The 18098-nt window shown below is 45.2% G+C and overlaps 1 protein-coding gene across 2 annotated transcripts; it reads left to right on the top strand.

The window, feature by feature from the left end:
• Nucleotides 1-389: 389 nt before the first annotated feature.
• LOC136509952 (arginyl-tRNA--protein transferase 2-like) lies at nucleotides 390-13500 on the top strand. Of its 2 annotated transcripts, XM_066504532.1 has the most exons (6): nucleotides 390-673; nucleotides 1594-1632; nucleotides 10636-10786; nucleotides 10882-12036; nucleotides 12500-12818; nucleotides 13132-13500. In XM_066504532.1, exons 1-6 carry the CDS (start codon nucleotides 547-549, stop codon nucleotides 13255-13257), a joined length of 1917 nt encoding a protein of 638 aa, XP_066360629.1. In that variant the 5' UTR covers nucleotides 390-546; the 3' UTR covers nucleotides 13258-13500. The 2 variants fall into 2 exon arrangements, with proteins under 2 accessions (XP_066360629.1, XP_066360630.1); XM_066504533.1 differs by lacking the exons at nucleotides 390-673; nucleotides 1594-1632 and adding an exon at nucleotides 8854-9168.
• The last annotated feature ends 4598 nt before the right edge of the window (nucleotides 13501-18098 follow it).

The following is an 18098-nucleotide window of genomic DNA, read 5'->3' as shown; positions in this document are numbered from 1 at the left end:
AGTATGCTAGTCCACGTATGTTTTGCAAGAGAAAAGAGGAGTAAGAAAAATCCCTAAATCGAAAGAATCCAAAAGTCTGGAGGTATATTTTTTCACATTTGCTAGTCTTCAGTCGCCTGAAATTTCAGGCGATTAGTTCATACACTGCCTGCTGCTTTTTTGCTGCAAAGCTTACGTAGCAACGAGATAAGCATCACCCATGCTAGCAACGTCGCCTGATGGTTTGCAAAAAGACAGGCACCTGAATAATAGCAATCCAGATTTTTTTTAAAAAGGTAAGTGAACTGAGTAAGTATGAGTATTAAGAAAAGTGAAACATACGCATTATAAGGTTTAAATACATAGTATATGTCAACATTTCTCAACGTCGACGAAGATGGGGAGAGTCGCGAGTGGCCGAGCCCTATTTGACAGCTAGCCCCACGGCCCATCCAGATCCAGGGACCCAGCAGCAGTTGATTCGCCCGGCCACATCGCCCGAGCCCGCTAAACCCAAACTCGTCCTCATCGCTCCGGCGCGGCGACGAGGCAGCCCGCCGCCGCGCGATGGCCGACGGCGCCAGCAGCAGCGGCGGGGCGCAGAACGGGAGTGAGTCGGTGGTGATTGACTACGGCCGGCGCCGCACAACCTGCGGCTACTGCCGATCCTCCGGGTCCACGAGCATCTCCCACGGTACCGATTTCCGAACCCGGTCCGATGAAACTGATTCGCTCTGCTTCGACCTGTATGGGACCCTCAAGCTTTGTTGCGCGTGGAATCGCCCGTAGGTTCTACTATAGAGTTGAATCGCCTGTTGGTTCTAGTATCTCGACGCGTCACGCAGAGGATGTCTGACCCCGGATCACCATGATAACTTGTGAATTTCCTTTTAGATATTGCTGCCAAGGGATGAAGGGATAGTGCAAACGAACGACGGCTTTGTAGTTTGAGCTGGGGAGAGTAGTTATTTTTTCAGCTTATGGCCATAATGGATCATGGTTGCTAGTTCAGGGGCATGGTTAATCTATGAACCTTTGAACGCTCGTTGTTACTTTTTTGTTTTGTTATTAGTCGCTGAATGCTTCAAATGCCTCATTTTTTTTCCACTTAGTTTGTAATACTTGAAACAAGCCAGCAACCATCTAGTTTTGTCTCTGAAAACAATCCATATGGATCATGTAGCACATGTTATCTGTGGTGTTATAAACAGTGATAGAGCAAAGCCCGAGGCTGCCTGGGCTTTAGCCTGGTCCAAGGCAGTTTAACAATAGCAATAGAAAACCACTAAAAAATGTATAGATGTCTATGGTTCAAAGGATTTAAGTCCGCCTAGCACTAGATAGGCCTTGGGGGAGTGGGGGCATAGTCCATTTCTGGCTCCACCCTGGTTATAAAGTATATTTAACTTTGATTTAACTAGTCAGTTTTACAAGGTAAAAAGATATAGTAGATGGGAATTGCTTTGACCTTTACATTACACATTTCATCATTTTCTCCGTTGTTATTTGTTACTTCTTTTCTTGTTGGTCTACCTTTCATGTATATACTTGTGTATAGAACGCTTTGCCACATCATCATTTACCGTGCTACTTTGTATCCTATTAATCTTGCAGGTATGTGGGCTAACAGTCTGAAAGCTGATGACTATCAAGGTACAAAGTTTTGACCATTTCAAAATTTTGCATTTTGTATGCTACTTGGGAACACATTATTGATATTCCGCTTCTAGGAAAACAAGATTCTATATGGATTTTGGAGGCTTGCTACCTTTTTACACATGGTTTAAGGTTATAAATGTTATAACACAAATACGTCCTGATTCCTGAGTGCTTCCTGTATTCAAAACCTAGTTAGCATTAGCAAAACGAGTAAGTGACAAAATAATACATGTGCAATCGCTAACATTCAATTGCTTATCTAGAATCATGTAAACATTCAAATTGTGATATCTTTATAAGGCCATACTTTCCTGGCATTATGGGCATGCAAGAAATGCTGACAGGCAGTATAAGATGGCCAAAATATATTTTGAACAATTCAGCAGGGGAGCCCCCTACCTATATTTTTTCATTTTCATATAAGGAAATGTACAAACAGCAAAGAAAGATGTATGTACAAAGGTTACAAAACTTACAAGGCAGCCAGGCCCAAAAAAGAGAAAAGAAAGAAACATTAGGAGTAATTGTCTCGCCAAACAGATAGAGGTCCTTTTGTAGCCGGCTTGGCATTGGTACACACCAGACCAAGCTCCTCCTTGAAATGCCTCTTTCAAACCGAGAGGTTACAAACTCCATTGTCAAAAATGATGTCATTTCTAGTTTCCAAATGATCCAGCAAGCTGTAATCATGATCTCTCTGAAAATGCAATGACCAAAGGTAGTTCGAGCTTCAATTACCATGTCAAGGGGATCCAAATTCAAGTTCCAATGGATGTGTAGGGTATTCCAGCAGTCCTGGCTGAAGGGACATGAGAAGAAAAGATGGAGGAGGGTTTCTTCACAGCCACTGTTGCAAAAACACACAATTGTAATCATCCAAATCCCTGTTCTTCCTTCTGAGGATATTTCTAGTGTTTAGTTGATCTCTTAAAAGTAGCCAAAAGAAGAATTTGTGTTTGCCTAAATTGCTAGAAGACCATAGCCAGTCAAAGAGAGGTGAGGTCTCCAAAGACCCCATCATCTGATTTTAAGCCTTCCTAGCATGAAAGTTTGCCCCCCAAAGAATAGGTCCAAGTGTCATTGATATCAGGATTCATATGTCTGTCATTTAAAAGCACTTGCAATTCAGCTAGTTGTGAAGCTGCATGACTAGTCATAGGGATGCTGAAGATTCTACTCACTTCTTGACTGATGAAGAATTGCACAGAACATTTCTGTTTTTTGGCAAAGGAGAACAACTGTGGGAACCTGTTCTTCAGGGTGTTACCAGACCAATTTTCAAGCCATAATAGAGCAGTATTGCCTTTATTGGGCACACAACAGAGAAGGATTTGAATTTTTCGAACAGCTTTAAAATATCCTTCCACCAGAAGGACCCAGTTGGGCATCTAGGGTGGGGTTTGATGATTACCATATAATTTCAACCAGGTCAGCTGCTGAGTTGTAGAACTTATCCAAATATTTTAGAAGGGCTGAGTTCTGAGTTTTTAGATCAATGATACCCAATCCTCCTTCCTTTTGTGATCTGCAGGCTGCTTCCCATGCTGTCAGACTGTTGCCTTTTCTATTTATCTCACCTCCATTCCAAAGACACTTCTTTCTGTAGCTGTCTATTTGCTTGATGATCTGTGGGGGGAGTTGTAAAGTGCACATGTAGAATGTTGGCAGGGCTGAGAGTACAGAATTAACCAGAGTAAGTCTTCCATGATAGGCGAGGAACTTGCTGATTCCAGTGAGTCTTCTTTCAATCCTTTTCAACATAGGAGAGAATTCTTGCAGAGTAGGTTTAGTTGTGCCCAAGGGAAGCCCAAGATAGGCAAAAGGCGTTGTTCCTACTGCACATCCAAAAGTATTGGCAAGGTGAATAGTTTTTGACTCTGATAGGTTAATAGGCACTAAAAAGGATTTCTGAAAATTCACATGCAAGCCAGTAGAGTCAGAGAAGGATCTGAGCAGGCCTTTTAAGTTGAATAGGATTCTAGCTTCAGCTGGCAGGATGAGCAAAGTGTCATCTGCATATTGGACAATGGGAAAATCTCCACCAAAGCTGTCACTGAGTGGGTGCTTTAAAATGCCAATATTGCAAGCTATGTTAATAATAGTTTGGAGCAAATCTGCAGCTAAAACAAATAAGAGATGGCCAAAATATTGCGCAAAGTAATTGCAAGATGCCTATCTTTATTGTGTTTTCGTGTCATAAATCATAGTGTAATGTGTTCTATGGGCAATTCGTGGTTTTGGGCTGTGCTACAGAATTTAGTTCATTACTAATCAACATTTTCTGTTATGGCCCCAAAAATACTGCTTTCAAGTTTCATCTACCTGTTATGTCGAAATCTAGAGAACAAAGGTTTTTTTAAATGATATTTGGACAGCCTTGTAAACATTGTTGATGATTTATGTGTTTGGACAGGGAAAGTGACTGTAATGTTTCTGGAACAATAACTTGCAAAGTTGATTTTCTTGGATAAATTTAGGATTCAAAAGCCCCATTAAAATTTCCCAGACCTAGGCCCTGAACTGGTAACTGGTGGTCACTGTTAGGAGAGAATGAACTCTATCCATTCGGTAGGCTTCAGCCCAAACATGTACATGGGCATATATGCATAGAAGCCCTTACACAAAGAGGAAAGTACACAGACACATATACATCTATATCTAACACTCCCCTCAAACTCAGGGTGGATCACGAAAACTGAGTTTGGAGAGAAGGAAACGATGTTGAGCTCTTGTTTGTGCCTTTGTGAAGAAGTCAGCCAACTGAAGCTCCGAAGGCACATAGCGAAGAGTAATGATATCATCCTGCACTTGTGCCCGAGTGTAAGACGCATCAACACCGATATGCTTGGTGAGGTCATGCTTCACCGGATCACGAGCTATGCTGATAGCACCGGTACTGTCAGACAAGAGAGGAGTTGGCACAGAAACTGAAACACCAAAATCCTCAAGTAGCCAAGTAACCTCTGCTCTCGCAAGAGCCATAGCTCGCAACTCAACCTCTGCACTCGAACAAGAAACCGCAGTCTGCTTCTTAGTCTTCCAAGCAATGAGAGAACCACCGAGAAAAACACAATAGGCTGAAAGAGAGCGACGATCAGAAGAGTCGCTAGCGCAAGTAGCATCGGAGTAGGCTTGGAGTTGAAAAGAGCTAGAGCGCGGGAAGAACAGACGGCGAGTAATGGTCCCACGAAGGTAACGCAAGACACGAAGAAGATGACTATAGTGGAGGTGAGTGGGAGCGGAAACAAACTAACTAAGAATATGCACAGCATATGAAATGTCAGGACGAGTCACACCCAAATAGACAAGACTCCCAACAATATGATAATATCGAGTGGGATTAGTGAGAGGTTCACCATCAGTTGTGCGAAGATGAAGATTAAGCTCTATGGGAGTCTCAACAGTGCGATGATCAGTGAGGGAAGAACGATCAAGAAGATCTTGGATGTACTTTTCTTGGGACAGATAAATGCCATCAGAGGTGGAAGAGACCTCAATCCCAAGAAAGTAACAAAGAGGGCCAAGATCGGACATGAGAAACTGCTCACTGAGACGTGCCTTCACAAATGCAATATACTCAGAATCATCACCAGTGATGATCATATCATCAGCATAAAGAAGAAGAAGAGTGTGGCCACGAGATGAATTATGAACAAACAAGGCAGGGTCATGAGCACTCGGAGAAAAACCAACAGCCACGATCACAGAGGAAAAGTGCTGAAACAAAGCGCGAGGAGCTTGTTTCAGACCATAAAGAGAGCGACGAAGACGACAACGATGCCATCAGGAACAAGATACCCAGGAGGTGGTCACATGTAGACCTCATGGAGTTCACCGTTAAGAAAGGCATTTTTGACATCAAGTTGAGAGATGGACCAGGCACGAACAGAGGCCACAACAAGGAGAGTGCGAATAGTGGTCATGCGAGTCACAGGAGCAAAGGTCTCGTCATAGTCGTGACCATGCTCCTGTTGAAAACCACGAGCAACAAGACGGGCCTTATAACGCTCGAGAGAGCCATCGGAGTGAGTCTTAATCTTATAAACCCACTTACACGTGATGGGACGAGCATGAGAAGGAAGAGGAACAAGATCCAAAGTGCCAGTGCGCTCTAGAGCAGCAATCTCCTCAGCCATGGCATGTTGCCATTCTGGATGACAAATGGCATCATGGTATGTGGTCGGCTCAGAAAGAACGGTGCCAGCAAAACCATACCGGTCTGTAGGCTTCAGCGACCCCCGACCACGAAGATCATAACGAGGGGATGGCTGAGAGGAAATATCCGCAACCGAAGATGTCTCAACCGGAGGTGAAACATCAGGAGACGACTCAACAGGAGGCAGGGGATTCTGGAGGCGACGACTGTAGGTGTGAATCATAGGGGGTTTGGAATCATAAATGGACCTAAAAGGAACATGTGAAGGCGGCTTAGAAGGCAACGAAGGAGAGGGTGCAAGAGGAGATGGTGGAGGAGGAAGAAACACAGTGGAGATAGGTGTATCAGGAAAAATCAAGAAGGAAAGAGGCTCAACAACGGCCTGGGAAGAAACATCAGAGGTAGGCCGAGCATAGAATGGACGGGACTCGTCAAAAGTAACGTCCCGAGAAATCCGCATACGACGAGCAACAGGGTCCCAACAACGATATCCCTTGTGTTCAGCACTATAGCCCAGGAAAACACACTCAACAGACTGAGATGTTAGCTTAGTGCGTTCACGAGGAGCAAGAAGGACATAGAAAAGACACCCAAAAAGGCGAAGACTGGAGTAATCTGGTGGCTTGCCACAGAGGCGCTCATATGGGATTCCGCCTTGAAGAGCAGATGAAGGCTGAATGTTAGTTAAATAAGTGGCAGTAGATATCGCATCAGCCCAGAAATGAGGTGGAACAGAGGAAGCAATCATAAGGGCACGAGCAGTTTCAAGAAGGTGGCGATGCTTACGCTCAGCATCACCATGCTAAGCGTGCGCACCAGGACAAGAAAACTGAGAAAGAGTGCCTTGCTCAGAAAGAAATTGACAAAAAGCGCCCGAGAGATACTCCCTAGCAGAGTCAGCACGAAAAACACGAATAGGAGTGTCAAATTGAGTACGAATCATCTGAGCAAATATCTTATATATGGATAACACCTCATTACGATGTTTCATGAAATACACCCATGTGAAGCGAGAGAAATCATCGATAAATATGACATAATATTGATGACCCCCTTTTGAAACGAAGGGTGTGGGGCCCCATACATCAGAATGAACAAGGTCAAAGGGACGCTGTGACACTAACCCACTAGAGGGATATGGAAGTTGGAGCTGTTTGCCAAGCTTACAACCCTGACACTGATCTAAAGAAACATCACCAGAGACATTTCCCAAAAGACCACGACAGACAAGAGTGGATAATCGGGAACCACATAAATGTCCCAATCGATGATGCCACTGAGCAAAAGATGAAGAAGCCGATGCAGGAGAAGCAGAGCCCACAAGACTGGCAGAGGCAGCGGAAGGAAGACGAAGCCAGTCAAGTTCCCAAAGACGCTGAGAATCACGGCGGCGAGGGCCGGGAGACCCGTGCTGAGATCCTGGACACGACAAGAGTCAGAATAAAAAATAACACGACAACCATGATCAGTGAGCTGGCCAGCGGAAATAAGCTGCATGGTCAAATTAGAGACATGGAACAATAGGAACGTGAAAAGAGGATGACAAAAGAGTGCCATGTCCAAGAACAGGGAGAGGTGAGCCGTCAGCGGTCTGAACAGTGATAGAAGTAGAAAGAGGACGAATGGAAGAAAGACTGGTACAATCAGATGTCATGTGAAAAGAAGCACCAGAATCAAGAATCCATGGCAAAGTACCTGAAGTGAACGATGGTTCCCCAGTGGAAGACTGTGAGGCAGCAGCAGAAACCGAAGGTGCAGAGACTGGGGTGACAGAACCAGCAGCTCTAGCAGGCACAGAGGGAGCTAGCCGACGAAGCAACATGAGTATCTCCTGTGTCTCAGAACCAGCCAAGCTACTCGAAGAGGGTCCAGCAGTATAATGATCAGAACCCTGTGAGGAACGACCACCTCGGCGTGAATGAGCCTTCTCCTTCCTCTTCTTATAACAATAATCTTCAACATGTCCATATTTTTCACAGTAATTGCAGTGAAGTCCACCAGTACTACCACTCCCAGAGGAGGACACCGCTGACGAAGGTGCTGTAGGGAGGGGTGTAGGACGTCCAGAAGTTGTCATGGATGTAGGTGCAGAGCGAACAGCCAGCACTGACGAGGCAGCTGACTGCAGCAAGCCAGCAGAACGAAGACAGATCTCTTCATTCCGAACAGCAGCAAGAGCATCCACCAGGGACACACAGGGTTCACGAGCTACTAACTGAGCACGAAGAGGCTCAAACTCAGCACGAAGACGAGTCAGAAAATCTTAGGTGCGCTGAAGCTCAAGGTGGCTCTGTTGCTTCCTGCAGGACTCACAAGTGGCAGGGGACAGCTGAGGAAGTGTCAAGCTCACGCCACACACTAGAGAGCTGGTTAAAGAACTCAATTGTAGCATCACCCTGTTGCAACAACTGCTCTTGGCGTAAAGCCGCAATGTATGTGGACTGACCAGAGGGCTCATAACGCTGGCGAAGAAAAGCCCACATCTGAGAAGCATAGTCAAGCTCTACAATATCGGCAGTCAAATGTTCCTCCATGCTAGCAGTTAGAACAGCACCTGCACGAGCATCCTCATCCAACCAAGTCCGATATGCTGCAAACTGAGACATGTAGGAGGCCATATCATCATTATATTCATCACGCAATTTCTTCTTATCATCATCTGAAGTTGCAGGAGGAAAGACCGGCTGCACAGGAGGAGTGGGTAAAGGTGGACACGGCAGTTCACCAGTGAGAAAATCCCAAAGCCGTAGACCACGCATATGCCAACGCATCCGAGAAACCCAAACACGATAATTAGTGCCATTGAAAATCACTGGACATCGTGGAATCTGACCCCCACTAGTCTGAGAATGCAGACCAGCAACCGGTTGAGGATCTGAACTTGAAGTCATCCTAGTTCAGAGTGCAAAGAGACAACCAAACCAAATGCAAAAAAAAAAAAACCCCGGAGCTCTCCTCTGCTCCAAGTCGCCCCTCCCTTGCTGAGGACCGCACCCGGCTTCCCCGAGCGAAGCAGAGCAGGGGCGAAATCAACCAGAGGGCCGTGCCCGGCGTGGGGAGGGGCAGCAGGCGGCAGCCAGGGGAGTTGCGGCATCCACCGGAGGCCGCGGCCAGCCGGCAGCAGGTCGGAGCGAGCGCACGCGCACGCACGGCCGCCCGACGGCTGCGGCTGGGCAGCACCAGCAGCTGCGGCGGCATGCAGCCGCGGGCCACGACGGACGGGTGCGACGGCACGGAAGAGAAGCAGCAGCCGCGGGTCGCGACGGCGTGCGGATGGATGTGGTGGCGCGCGGACGAGCGCGGCGCCGCACGGGAGGAGCAGAGCAGGGGCACTCGCCGGCAACGATGCCGGCGACGCCTGCAACGGCAGCGAGGTAAACCTAGACACCGGCTTTGGATACCATGTTAGGAGAGAATGAACTCTCCATTCGGTAGGCTTCAGCCCAAACATGTACATGGGCATATATGCATAGAAGCCCTTACACAAAGAGGAAAGTACACAGACACATATACATCTATATCTAACAGTCACTAGCCAATTCTCAATCCAATCCCAATCTCTTTCACTTTTTCCTTAGTTATTTTCTGCAGTCAACCCGATCCCAATTTCCAACATGTTCTGTTAGCCTCAGGGATTTTCCAGTTCCTGTGGTGGGATTTGGGACCTACAACATGTTCTGTTAGCTCATGGAGTTTCATGCTAACTTGTTGATTGAAATGTGGCTTTCCAACAAGATAGCGAATAAATTTAACTTCGATTGGGGCTTATGGTTTCTTGCTAGATCCAGGATGTGCATAGATTAAGTCCTTTTATTTTTGTTGCTATTTTCTTGTTGCGTGGTACAGGTTTCAAAAGTGCAACATACTGCAATATAGTGTTCACCCAGTGGAAGGCAATTGCAGTTTAATTGTAAATCGTGACTAGGCATTGACTAGTCGGCTCAGGGCAGGGTATTGCACTATTGCCTAGCCAATAGGCTATCCCAGTAGGCTTCATGCTCAGGTCGAAGGATTTTTCTGTTTCCTGCTCGTGCTCATTTCAGCTGGCAGCTAGGTCAAAGCCAGAGGAGCCTGTCTTAGTATATATAGGATGTGGACATGTGGTGGTATGGGATGGGCCTTGAATACTACTGGGCTGGAGCCCAAGTTGCCGTCAGCCTGTCAGCAGCAAGTAGTTCAACTAGAAAGGGCTGACTAGTCGTGAGTAGTTGACTGGTCGACTGACTAGGCAAACTACGATGTACCTGATCGTTCGCTTTTGACTATTTCACTTCACATACTGGAGAAGACAAATGTAACTAGAGATGCAAGCTCCACTTGCTCTGGGTCATTAGGACCACTCAAGACTTGCTAAATGAACTAAAATGGCATTAATGCCACCGTAATTAGTTAGCTTACTCAGGCACCATTGGATTAATTAGCTTACTCAGGCACCATTGGATAACCATTTGCATCCCTAAATGTAACCCAACTTTAACATGTAATACAATAGTTTGAGATGTCAAATTGGATTTATTAAAAACAAAGGTATGACAATTGCAGCACATTCGAGGAAAACTGCCACATCCAGCAATTTGGAACAGTGAAAAATCTGCATCCTGAAAAATAAGTTTATTGAGAACAAAAAAGTGTGCACTTCTGAAATACAAATTTAACTAGAGGGTTAACAGAAAGAGGGAGTTTAACTGAAGTGGAACAACTTGGTGGTGCCGTAGTATACTGAGTACTTCAGGTTCCAACCCATAATATTTGCTATTCCATATTTTTCCCAAAGTGAATAAAAGGCACTTTAGCTTAGATGGCTTGACTCTGACTTGTGATCGTAATTGCAAATTTTACAGCTCTTCTTGATCGTGGTTGGAGGAGATCTGGTTGTTTTGTTTACAAACCTGAGATGGAACGGACATGCTGTCCCTCATATACGATACGCTTGAAGGCAAATGATTTCATTTGTTCCAAAGAGCAAGCTCGTGTACTTAAAAAGATGCAGAGGTAATTCTGTTCATTTTGATTCATATGCCCTGCTAAGTTTATAATAGACTCCTTAAACTGTCCTGTGTTGTGTTTTTCAACCCATCCATGTGCAGGTTCCTTGATGGTGAGCTCGATCCACAGATTGGAAGTCCCCAGTGTAAGGCAAGTCCAACAAAGCGCTCACTTGGTGAACCTCTGAATTCACCAACCTCGAAAGTATCAAAGGTATCAGCAAAAGAGTTTCGAGCAGGCACGTGTCCAAACATATCGAAAGAAGATGACGTCACTTGTTGCCTGGCAAGCAGAATCAATGAGGCCACAGATACATGCTTCCAAGGGGGGGTATTGGGTTCTGTTCAACTCCCCAAAGCTGTTGTGAAGACTGTTAAACCTCAAGTCAAAAGGAAAGTAGGAGAAGCAGTACAAGAAAAGAAAGTTGGAGAAGCAGTGCAAGATTTGGTTTATACGTGCAATATAAGTTTCCAAATAGTGGCAGCAGTTAGACGTGCATTGCCTAAAGAAAATGGTGCTAATCAAACTGAAGTACTAGCAGATCTTTCTCCAAATTCTGTTGCAGAAAAGCTATCCATGGCAATGGAACGTCTTGGAGAACTAGCTGGTTTTGAAGTAAAAGCTTGTAATGGGCATCTTAATTTCTATTTGGCCACCAATCAGGCAATGCAGAACCATACCAGTGTTGTTGTACCTGTGCAAGCTTCAGACAAGTCTAGTGGTTCAAAGCAAAGCTCTGTGAACAAAACTAATGCGAAATATCCTCTGAAAAGAAAAATCCTGGAGATTAGGTTGAGCACATCTCATTTTGATCCTGAGGAGTTTGCTCTGTACCAAAGGTATCAGACAAAGGTGCATACGGAGAAGACAGTTACGGAAAGCTCATACAAGAGATTTCTAGTAGACACACCAATCGTGTTTGTCCCCCCAAAGAGTGGTGATAATACAGTTCCACCGTGCGGGTTTGGGTCTTTTCATCAGCAGTACAGAATTGATGGAAAACTTGTGGCTGTTGGTGTAGTTGATATCCTTCCTAAGTGTTTGTCAAGCAAGTACTTGTTCTGGGATCCTGACCTTTCTTTCCTATCTCTTGGAAAGTATACAGCTCTGAAGGAGATAGATTGGGTCAAGACGACACAGGAGCACTGTCCCAGCCTTCAGTACTACTATCTCGGTTACTATATACATTCTTGCAATAAGATGAGATACAAAGCTGCATATCGACCATCAGAACTTCTATGTCCAGTCCGTTACGAGTAATTTTCTTTCACCCTGCCACTATATTTCGCAATACATAACTTTGTATAATGTGAACGACTGAATGTAACAATAGTCAAACCTTACATGTTGAAGTTAAAGGAGGCACACTGAGTTATGTCCTGGTATGCCGTATGCTTACTAATGTGGTTGAAATGGATATTTTTTGGTGTCTTCTTTTAATAAGGTTATTGCTTCTTGTTCTAGAGTAGTAGTAATTTGTAGGAGACTGCTGTCACTTGTCACTGCCTTCAGATAACGGATTAGTGAAACGTTGAAAGCATACTTTCATCTGGTTAAAAAGTTTACCTGAAGCTTGACTGTTGAGATTATTGGTTAGCTATTTTTATGTTTCTATTCCCAGCTACTCAAGTCACAGGCTTTTATGCAAAACTTCATGCTATTTAACCATTAAATTTCATGCTTTCATTCTTCTCTAACTTCTAATTCTCAACATTGCAGGTGGGTTCGCTATGATTTAGCCAAGCCTCTACTGGATACCAGTCAATATTCCATTCTATCTGATTATGCTACAATGCAAGGTGAAGTGCCCCAGCCTCAGATTTGTGGTCCCTCTGATGACTCTTTAGCAAAAGTCGACCACCACGAGTCTCCCAGCGACGAGGACGACGATGAAGATTTCAACGACTATGAATCAGATATGATGGTCGATGAAGAGATAATTCATTCAGAAAAGCCTGATACAGCTGAAGGCGGTTCCAACATAAATGACATAAAAAACATCACCCTGGACCTGAATGGCTCGCGGGTTAAATTTAAGGTACATACACAAAATCTGACCTCAAATCGGAAAGATGGTAATGGTCCTATGCGATCTGTGCACAGAAATAGGGGCACATCGTCAGTGGGCACTAAATTTGCTTTTGTAGTATTTATCAGGAAATTTGCCAGCCTTTTCTGTCATTAATCATCCATTTCTCCATTAGTCTGCCCTAAAGAACATGTATAAAAGATTTAACAATTATCTGCACACATAATTTGTAAAACCATGTAATCTGTGACTAGAAAATTTTGATTTTATTCTCTGGTTTTGATTTCTGCACGATCTGTTTTGTTAACTCTCTCCCTTACAGGGCCTTCAGCAAGTGTTTGGGCCAATAGAGAGGCGACACCTCAATGCGCTAGAAGGGCAACTGAGCAGATACGTCAAGGTTGTTGGGAAGGAGCTAGCCGATCGAATTGTGTATTGCCTTTCTTGATATACAGCCGGTCCGAGAGGTCAATTCTACTAGGAACGGTGCACATGAGAGTTATAAACTAGTTTCATTCAGGAAGAAAGATCATAGCTCTGTTATATTATTGCATGTTTATGCTTGATTCTTGTTGTAAAAGATACGAGAGTTCGCGGTCGAGGCTGGCATAGAACATTGTCCAGTCGATTGTGTATGCGTATTGGCACTGAAGTCGAGGCTGACATAGAACATTGTCCGGTCGATTGTGTATGCGTATTGGCACTGAAGTCTTCATGGATTGCTTACGCTGAAGAGGAAAAGTGGTGATTCCGTACGCCTTAATGGGCTTGAAGGGCAATGGAACTATGGAACCGGCACGGTAAAAAAGCTGCAGGGAATGGGCTTCTGTCGAAACTGCAGTGTTACGTGCACAGCGACCGCTCGTGACTAGAAATTCTCGTCGTACGCCCACTGCAAAAGGCCGCACCGCACCGGCGCGCAGTAGGGGCCTGCCGCCTGCATCGTGGTCATGAAGTGGCGCAGAGGCATCCCAAGCTACCACCGCTTTGCGCCAGAGGACAGGACAGGCCCACGTACCGTCGCACGCCTCGTGACTCGTCGCTTCTGAGGAGGTGGCGCGTCCGCTCGTCGTAGCCCGGGTTCGGAACGTGTCGTGTGGTGCTACGTACTGACGCAGTACCTGTTTTGCCGTATTGCGCAACCTACAACTGCGAGCCGACAAAGTCCACACGTCCTTAGGAGAAGCACGATGAAAATCCGGAGCAGGCGAGCAGCTGAATCGTTTCTTTGGAGGAAAAAAAAACCCTACAACAAATTTTTTTACTACGAGTACGTTGGCCGTGCTGCTGCTGTGTGCACCAATGTACTCGTATTAAAAACAACTTTTTTTTATCCTTACTCGTATACAGCCTACTAAAAGCCTCGTATTATACTTTCTCTATGATAGAAGGAACATTCTCACAGAGGTCAAGAAAACTTTCAACTCCTCACTAATGCACAACGGCACCGTTGACTATGTGAGACCTCACTAATGCACAATGGCACCGTTGACTTTGTGAGACCCTAGACCCCGTTGACTATGTGAGACTCTGGTCCCCGTTGACTATGTGAGACTCTTTTAACTCCCTTCCACTGATGCACAACGGCACCGTTGACTATGTGAGACCTCACTAATGCACAAGGGCACCGTTGACTTTGTGAGACTCTGGACCCGTTGACTATGTGAGACCCTGGATCGGTGTTTAGACTATGCGTTGACTATGAGAGAATTTTTTTTAACAAGACATAACTCTTGCACATGTGAGGTGGGGAGTCGAACTCCCGACAGGTCACTTCCCACGATGGGGTTCTAACCACCGAGCTATTAGCTTGTTGGTCCACTTGAATTGATGATTTATACATATATAAGGTTAGTTAAACTTTAGATAACAATTTAAACTATTTATTTAGAATTTTTAAGAGTAAAGTTTTATGATAGTTTGAAATACATAAATCATACTATATCATATCATATAGGATCTTATTTTCTGAGGCACACACACTACCGTAGGACTGTGTTCCTGCAACATTCACATGTGGGACTTTTAGAATAGTAGGAATCATATAAGATACGGCTATGTTCGGCCGATGGTTTCTGCGGCTAATAAGTCGACTGAAGCTGATTTGTTATGAAAGAAAATATTGTTACATAGCTGATAAGCCAGATCGATAATTTTAAGCGAATAAAGTTAGTTTCTAAGACACGCTACTCTAGGACTGTGTTCGTACAGCAGTCCATGCAGAATTTTTTGAAAAAAAGGTAGGAATACGATTTTTGTCCGGGTTCCAAATACGTGCGTACTCCCTCCGTCCGTGGGTCGTCCTGGCCTGGAAACGTTGTTACAGTAAACTTTGGACACAGGATTAAATGCACTGGACCAAAGATTCGGACTGACCGGCGCTGCACGGGGGCCTAGGCCCGGCGCCCAAGGCACGCCCATGAGCTGTCGACCTTATCACTCTAGCACGGCTACTCAGGCCCCACTGGTCGGAGAAATGTCGACACGCCAGGACTGGCTGAGTACGTAGACTGGGCTGGGCGCGGTGGGCGGTGGGCGGTGCCGGTGCGGCCACGGATTGGATAGGAACAAATGAAAAGACGGTGATGCCGTTCTCTATTCTGGGTAGTAGGTGGGGAGAGCGAGAGTCGAGAGGAAAAGGTGTAGAGAGAGAAAGAAAGAAACAGAAACACGGCATGTTTAGTTTCCACCTAAATTCCAAAAAAATGCTACAGTAGCCATTACATCGAATCTTACGATACATATATAGAGTATTAAATGTAGACAAAAAAAACTAATTGCATAGTTTGGTTAGAAATTGCAAGACGAACGTTTTGAGTCTAATTAGTCCATGATTAAACACTATTTACTAAATAAAAACGAAAATACTATGGTAGCCAAATTTTCAACTTCCACCCACCCCGTTTAGATGCGAAATTTTTTGGCTTTTGGATACTGTAGCACTTTCGTTTGTATTTGGCAAAAATTGTCCAATTATGGACTATTTAGGCTTAAAAGATTCGTCTCGCCAATTACAGGCAAACTGTGCAATTAGTTATTCTTTTTACCTACATTTAATGCTCCATACATGTGCCGCAGGATTTAATGTGACGAAGAATCTTGAAAATTTTTGAATTTTGGGTGAAATCTAAACAGTCCTAAACACGCGCAGAAACAGAGAGATGCCGAATGCATAGGAAAAGCAGTAGTAATGGGGGGCAGTCAGTCAGGCACTAACCCCCAGAAGCGGTGGGCCGGCTCGGGAACGGCAGATGCGTGACCTGCTTGCTGCTTTGGGAGCGGCGACGGGACGTCCCGCGAGGCCGCGACGCGAAGAGGAGGGTAGGTGGCGTCTGGGCCCTGGTCGGGGAGGTGGCGTGAGTGGTCAGTTCCGTGGCGCGCGGCGGCAACGGCGGCAAACGGAGACCTTCCAGGCCGTTATTGAGGCGCGCGCGGGACGCAACTACCCGCCAGCAGACTGGGTCCCGCGGCCCTCGGGGATCCGCGTGCGGCTTTCCCGTCCTGTGGTGTCCAGTGTTGCTAGGAGCCAGTTTAGTTCACTTCATTTTGCCAAAATTTTCAAAGATTCTCCATCACATCGAATCTTTGGACGTATGCATAAAGTATTAAATATAAATAAAAAATAAAACTAATTACACAGTTTAGACGAAATCTACGAGACGAATCTTTTAAGCCTAATTAGACTATGATTGAACACTAATTACCAAATAACAACAAAATGCTACAGTGGCATTTCGCTAAAAAATTTGCCAACCAAACAGGCCGGGCAGCGAGAGGGCTTTGGGTTTTTTTTTTGATAGACGCACGTGCCGTTCGAGCGCACCTACAACGTCCCGTCCTGTCCCGCGTAGCAGAAATAAGAGTGCGCCCGTGTTTAGTGGGCGGAATTTTGGAATTTAGGTTTCCGTAGCACTTTTGTTTTTATTTGGTAATTAATATTCAATTATGGACTAATTAGGCTCAAAACGTTCGTCTTGCGATTTTCAATAAAACTGTGCAATTAGTTTTTTTCGTCTACATTTAATGCTCCATGCACGTATCGCAAGATTCGATGTGATGGCTACTGTAGCACTTTTTGGAAATTTGGGTTTGGAACTAAACGCGGCCTACGCCTGTCGCACCCGTGTCACCCCGCGGGTCCCGTCCACGTTGTGCCCGTGTCACCACATAGCATCCTGTCTCCGTCAGGCCCCTTCCTCCGCCACGCTGCCCTGTCCTCTGTCGTGCTCGGTCTCCGCCGTGCCCTTTTTCCCATACGCAACATATACAAAAACACATCTGAAACATGTTTAGATAGCGATCGCAACATCTTGATGCTTGGACAAGTGGATGCTCGCCGGCATGCGGAGCTCGATGGCGGCGATAGGCAAGTGGAGGCTAGTGCAGCAGCGGTGCATCAAGCTTGCTAGCACGGCGGCGGTGCATAGAGCTCCTCCCCTCGCCTGTTGCTAGAGCGTTTGTCGTGGAGGTCGGCAGCGGCGTCACACACGTGAGGCATGTTTAGTTGCCGCCCTCGTCCGGGCTTGCCTGCCAGGCAAGTGATCGCAGCCCCAGGCGATCGAAGTCCAATGCTTGGGGTCGCTGCTTGGCGTCGGAGCTGCCTGGAAGGCAGCAACCAAATATGCCCGACGTGGCCGTCGCAACCTCTGCCCCTAGGTTCCACATCAAGCTTGTCGCAGATGGGCTATTTCTCCCCGTGCGGCAGATGGGATGTTTCTCTCCGTGCTGCAGAAGATAAGAATGGATCCAAGTGTGTGGGAACGAGGGTCCGTCTGTCCACTCGAGGCATATCATTATCGTTTTTTATGCCCCAATACTCTACAAGTTGTGGTACCTACAAGGACGGAGCTACAATTTAGAAGTAGAAAAAGAATTTAAATTGACAATAATCATGCACGATAAAATACATGCACAACAAAACTATACATACCAACTAAATAAATATTTATGTTACAATATAAAAAGAAAAATAAAAAGTAAAAAAACATTGAATATTTCGGAGAAAAAATGAACTGAATTAATAGCCCTAGGTCGGTAACCGTTTACCCGATCAATCTAATTCTTAGAAAATAAAATGATGATAATAACAAAAACAAAGAAGATCAGGAATACTAATCCCAAATAATATAAGTTAACGAAGATTAATTTGGGGGAGAGTAAACAATAAAGCACTAATTACATTTAACTACCTAATTAGAGGGTGTACGGTAGAGATGAACTAGATGTTTGGTACTCCCTCTGATTATAAGATGTTTTGTCTTTTCTAGATATATTATTTTGATATGTATC

This window comes from Miscanthus floridulus, chromosome 16 (genome assembly GCF_019320115.1).
Source record: "Miscanthus floridulus cultivar M001 chromosome 16, ASM1932011v1, whole genome shotgun sequence".
NCBI classification, from domain to species: domain Eukaryota; kingdom Viridiplantae; phylum Streptophyta; class Magnoliopsida; order Poales; family Poaceae; genus Miscanthus; species Miscanthus floridulus.
Note: the sequence above shows the minus strand (reverse complement) of the source record. Positions and strands in the feature narration are given on the sequence as shown.

What these genes read in the sequence shown, in the direction of transcription:
- LOC136509952 (XM_066504533.1), top strand. Translation starts at nt 8,991, where the DNA reads ATGCAGCCGCGGGCCACGACGGACGGGTGCGACGGCACGGAAGAGAAG. An exon ending in CTATGTCCAGTCCGTTACGA is followed by an intron (nt 12,037 to 12,499) that starts GTAATTTTCTTT and finishes TCAACATTGCAG; the next exon opens with GTGGGTTCGCTATGATTTAG. An exon ending in GCTCGCGGGTTAAATTTAAG is followed by an intron (nt 12,819 to 13,131) that starts GTACATACACAA and finishes TCTCCCTTACAG; the next exon opens with GGCCTTCAGCAAGTGTTTGG.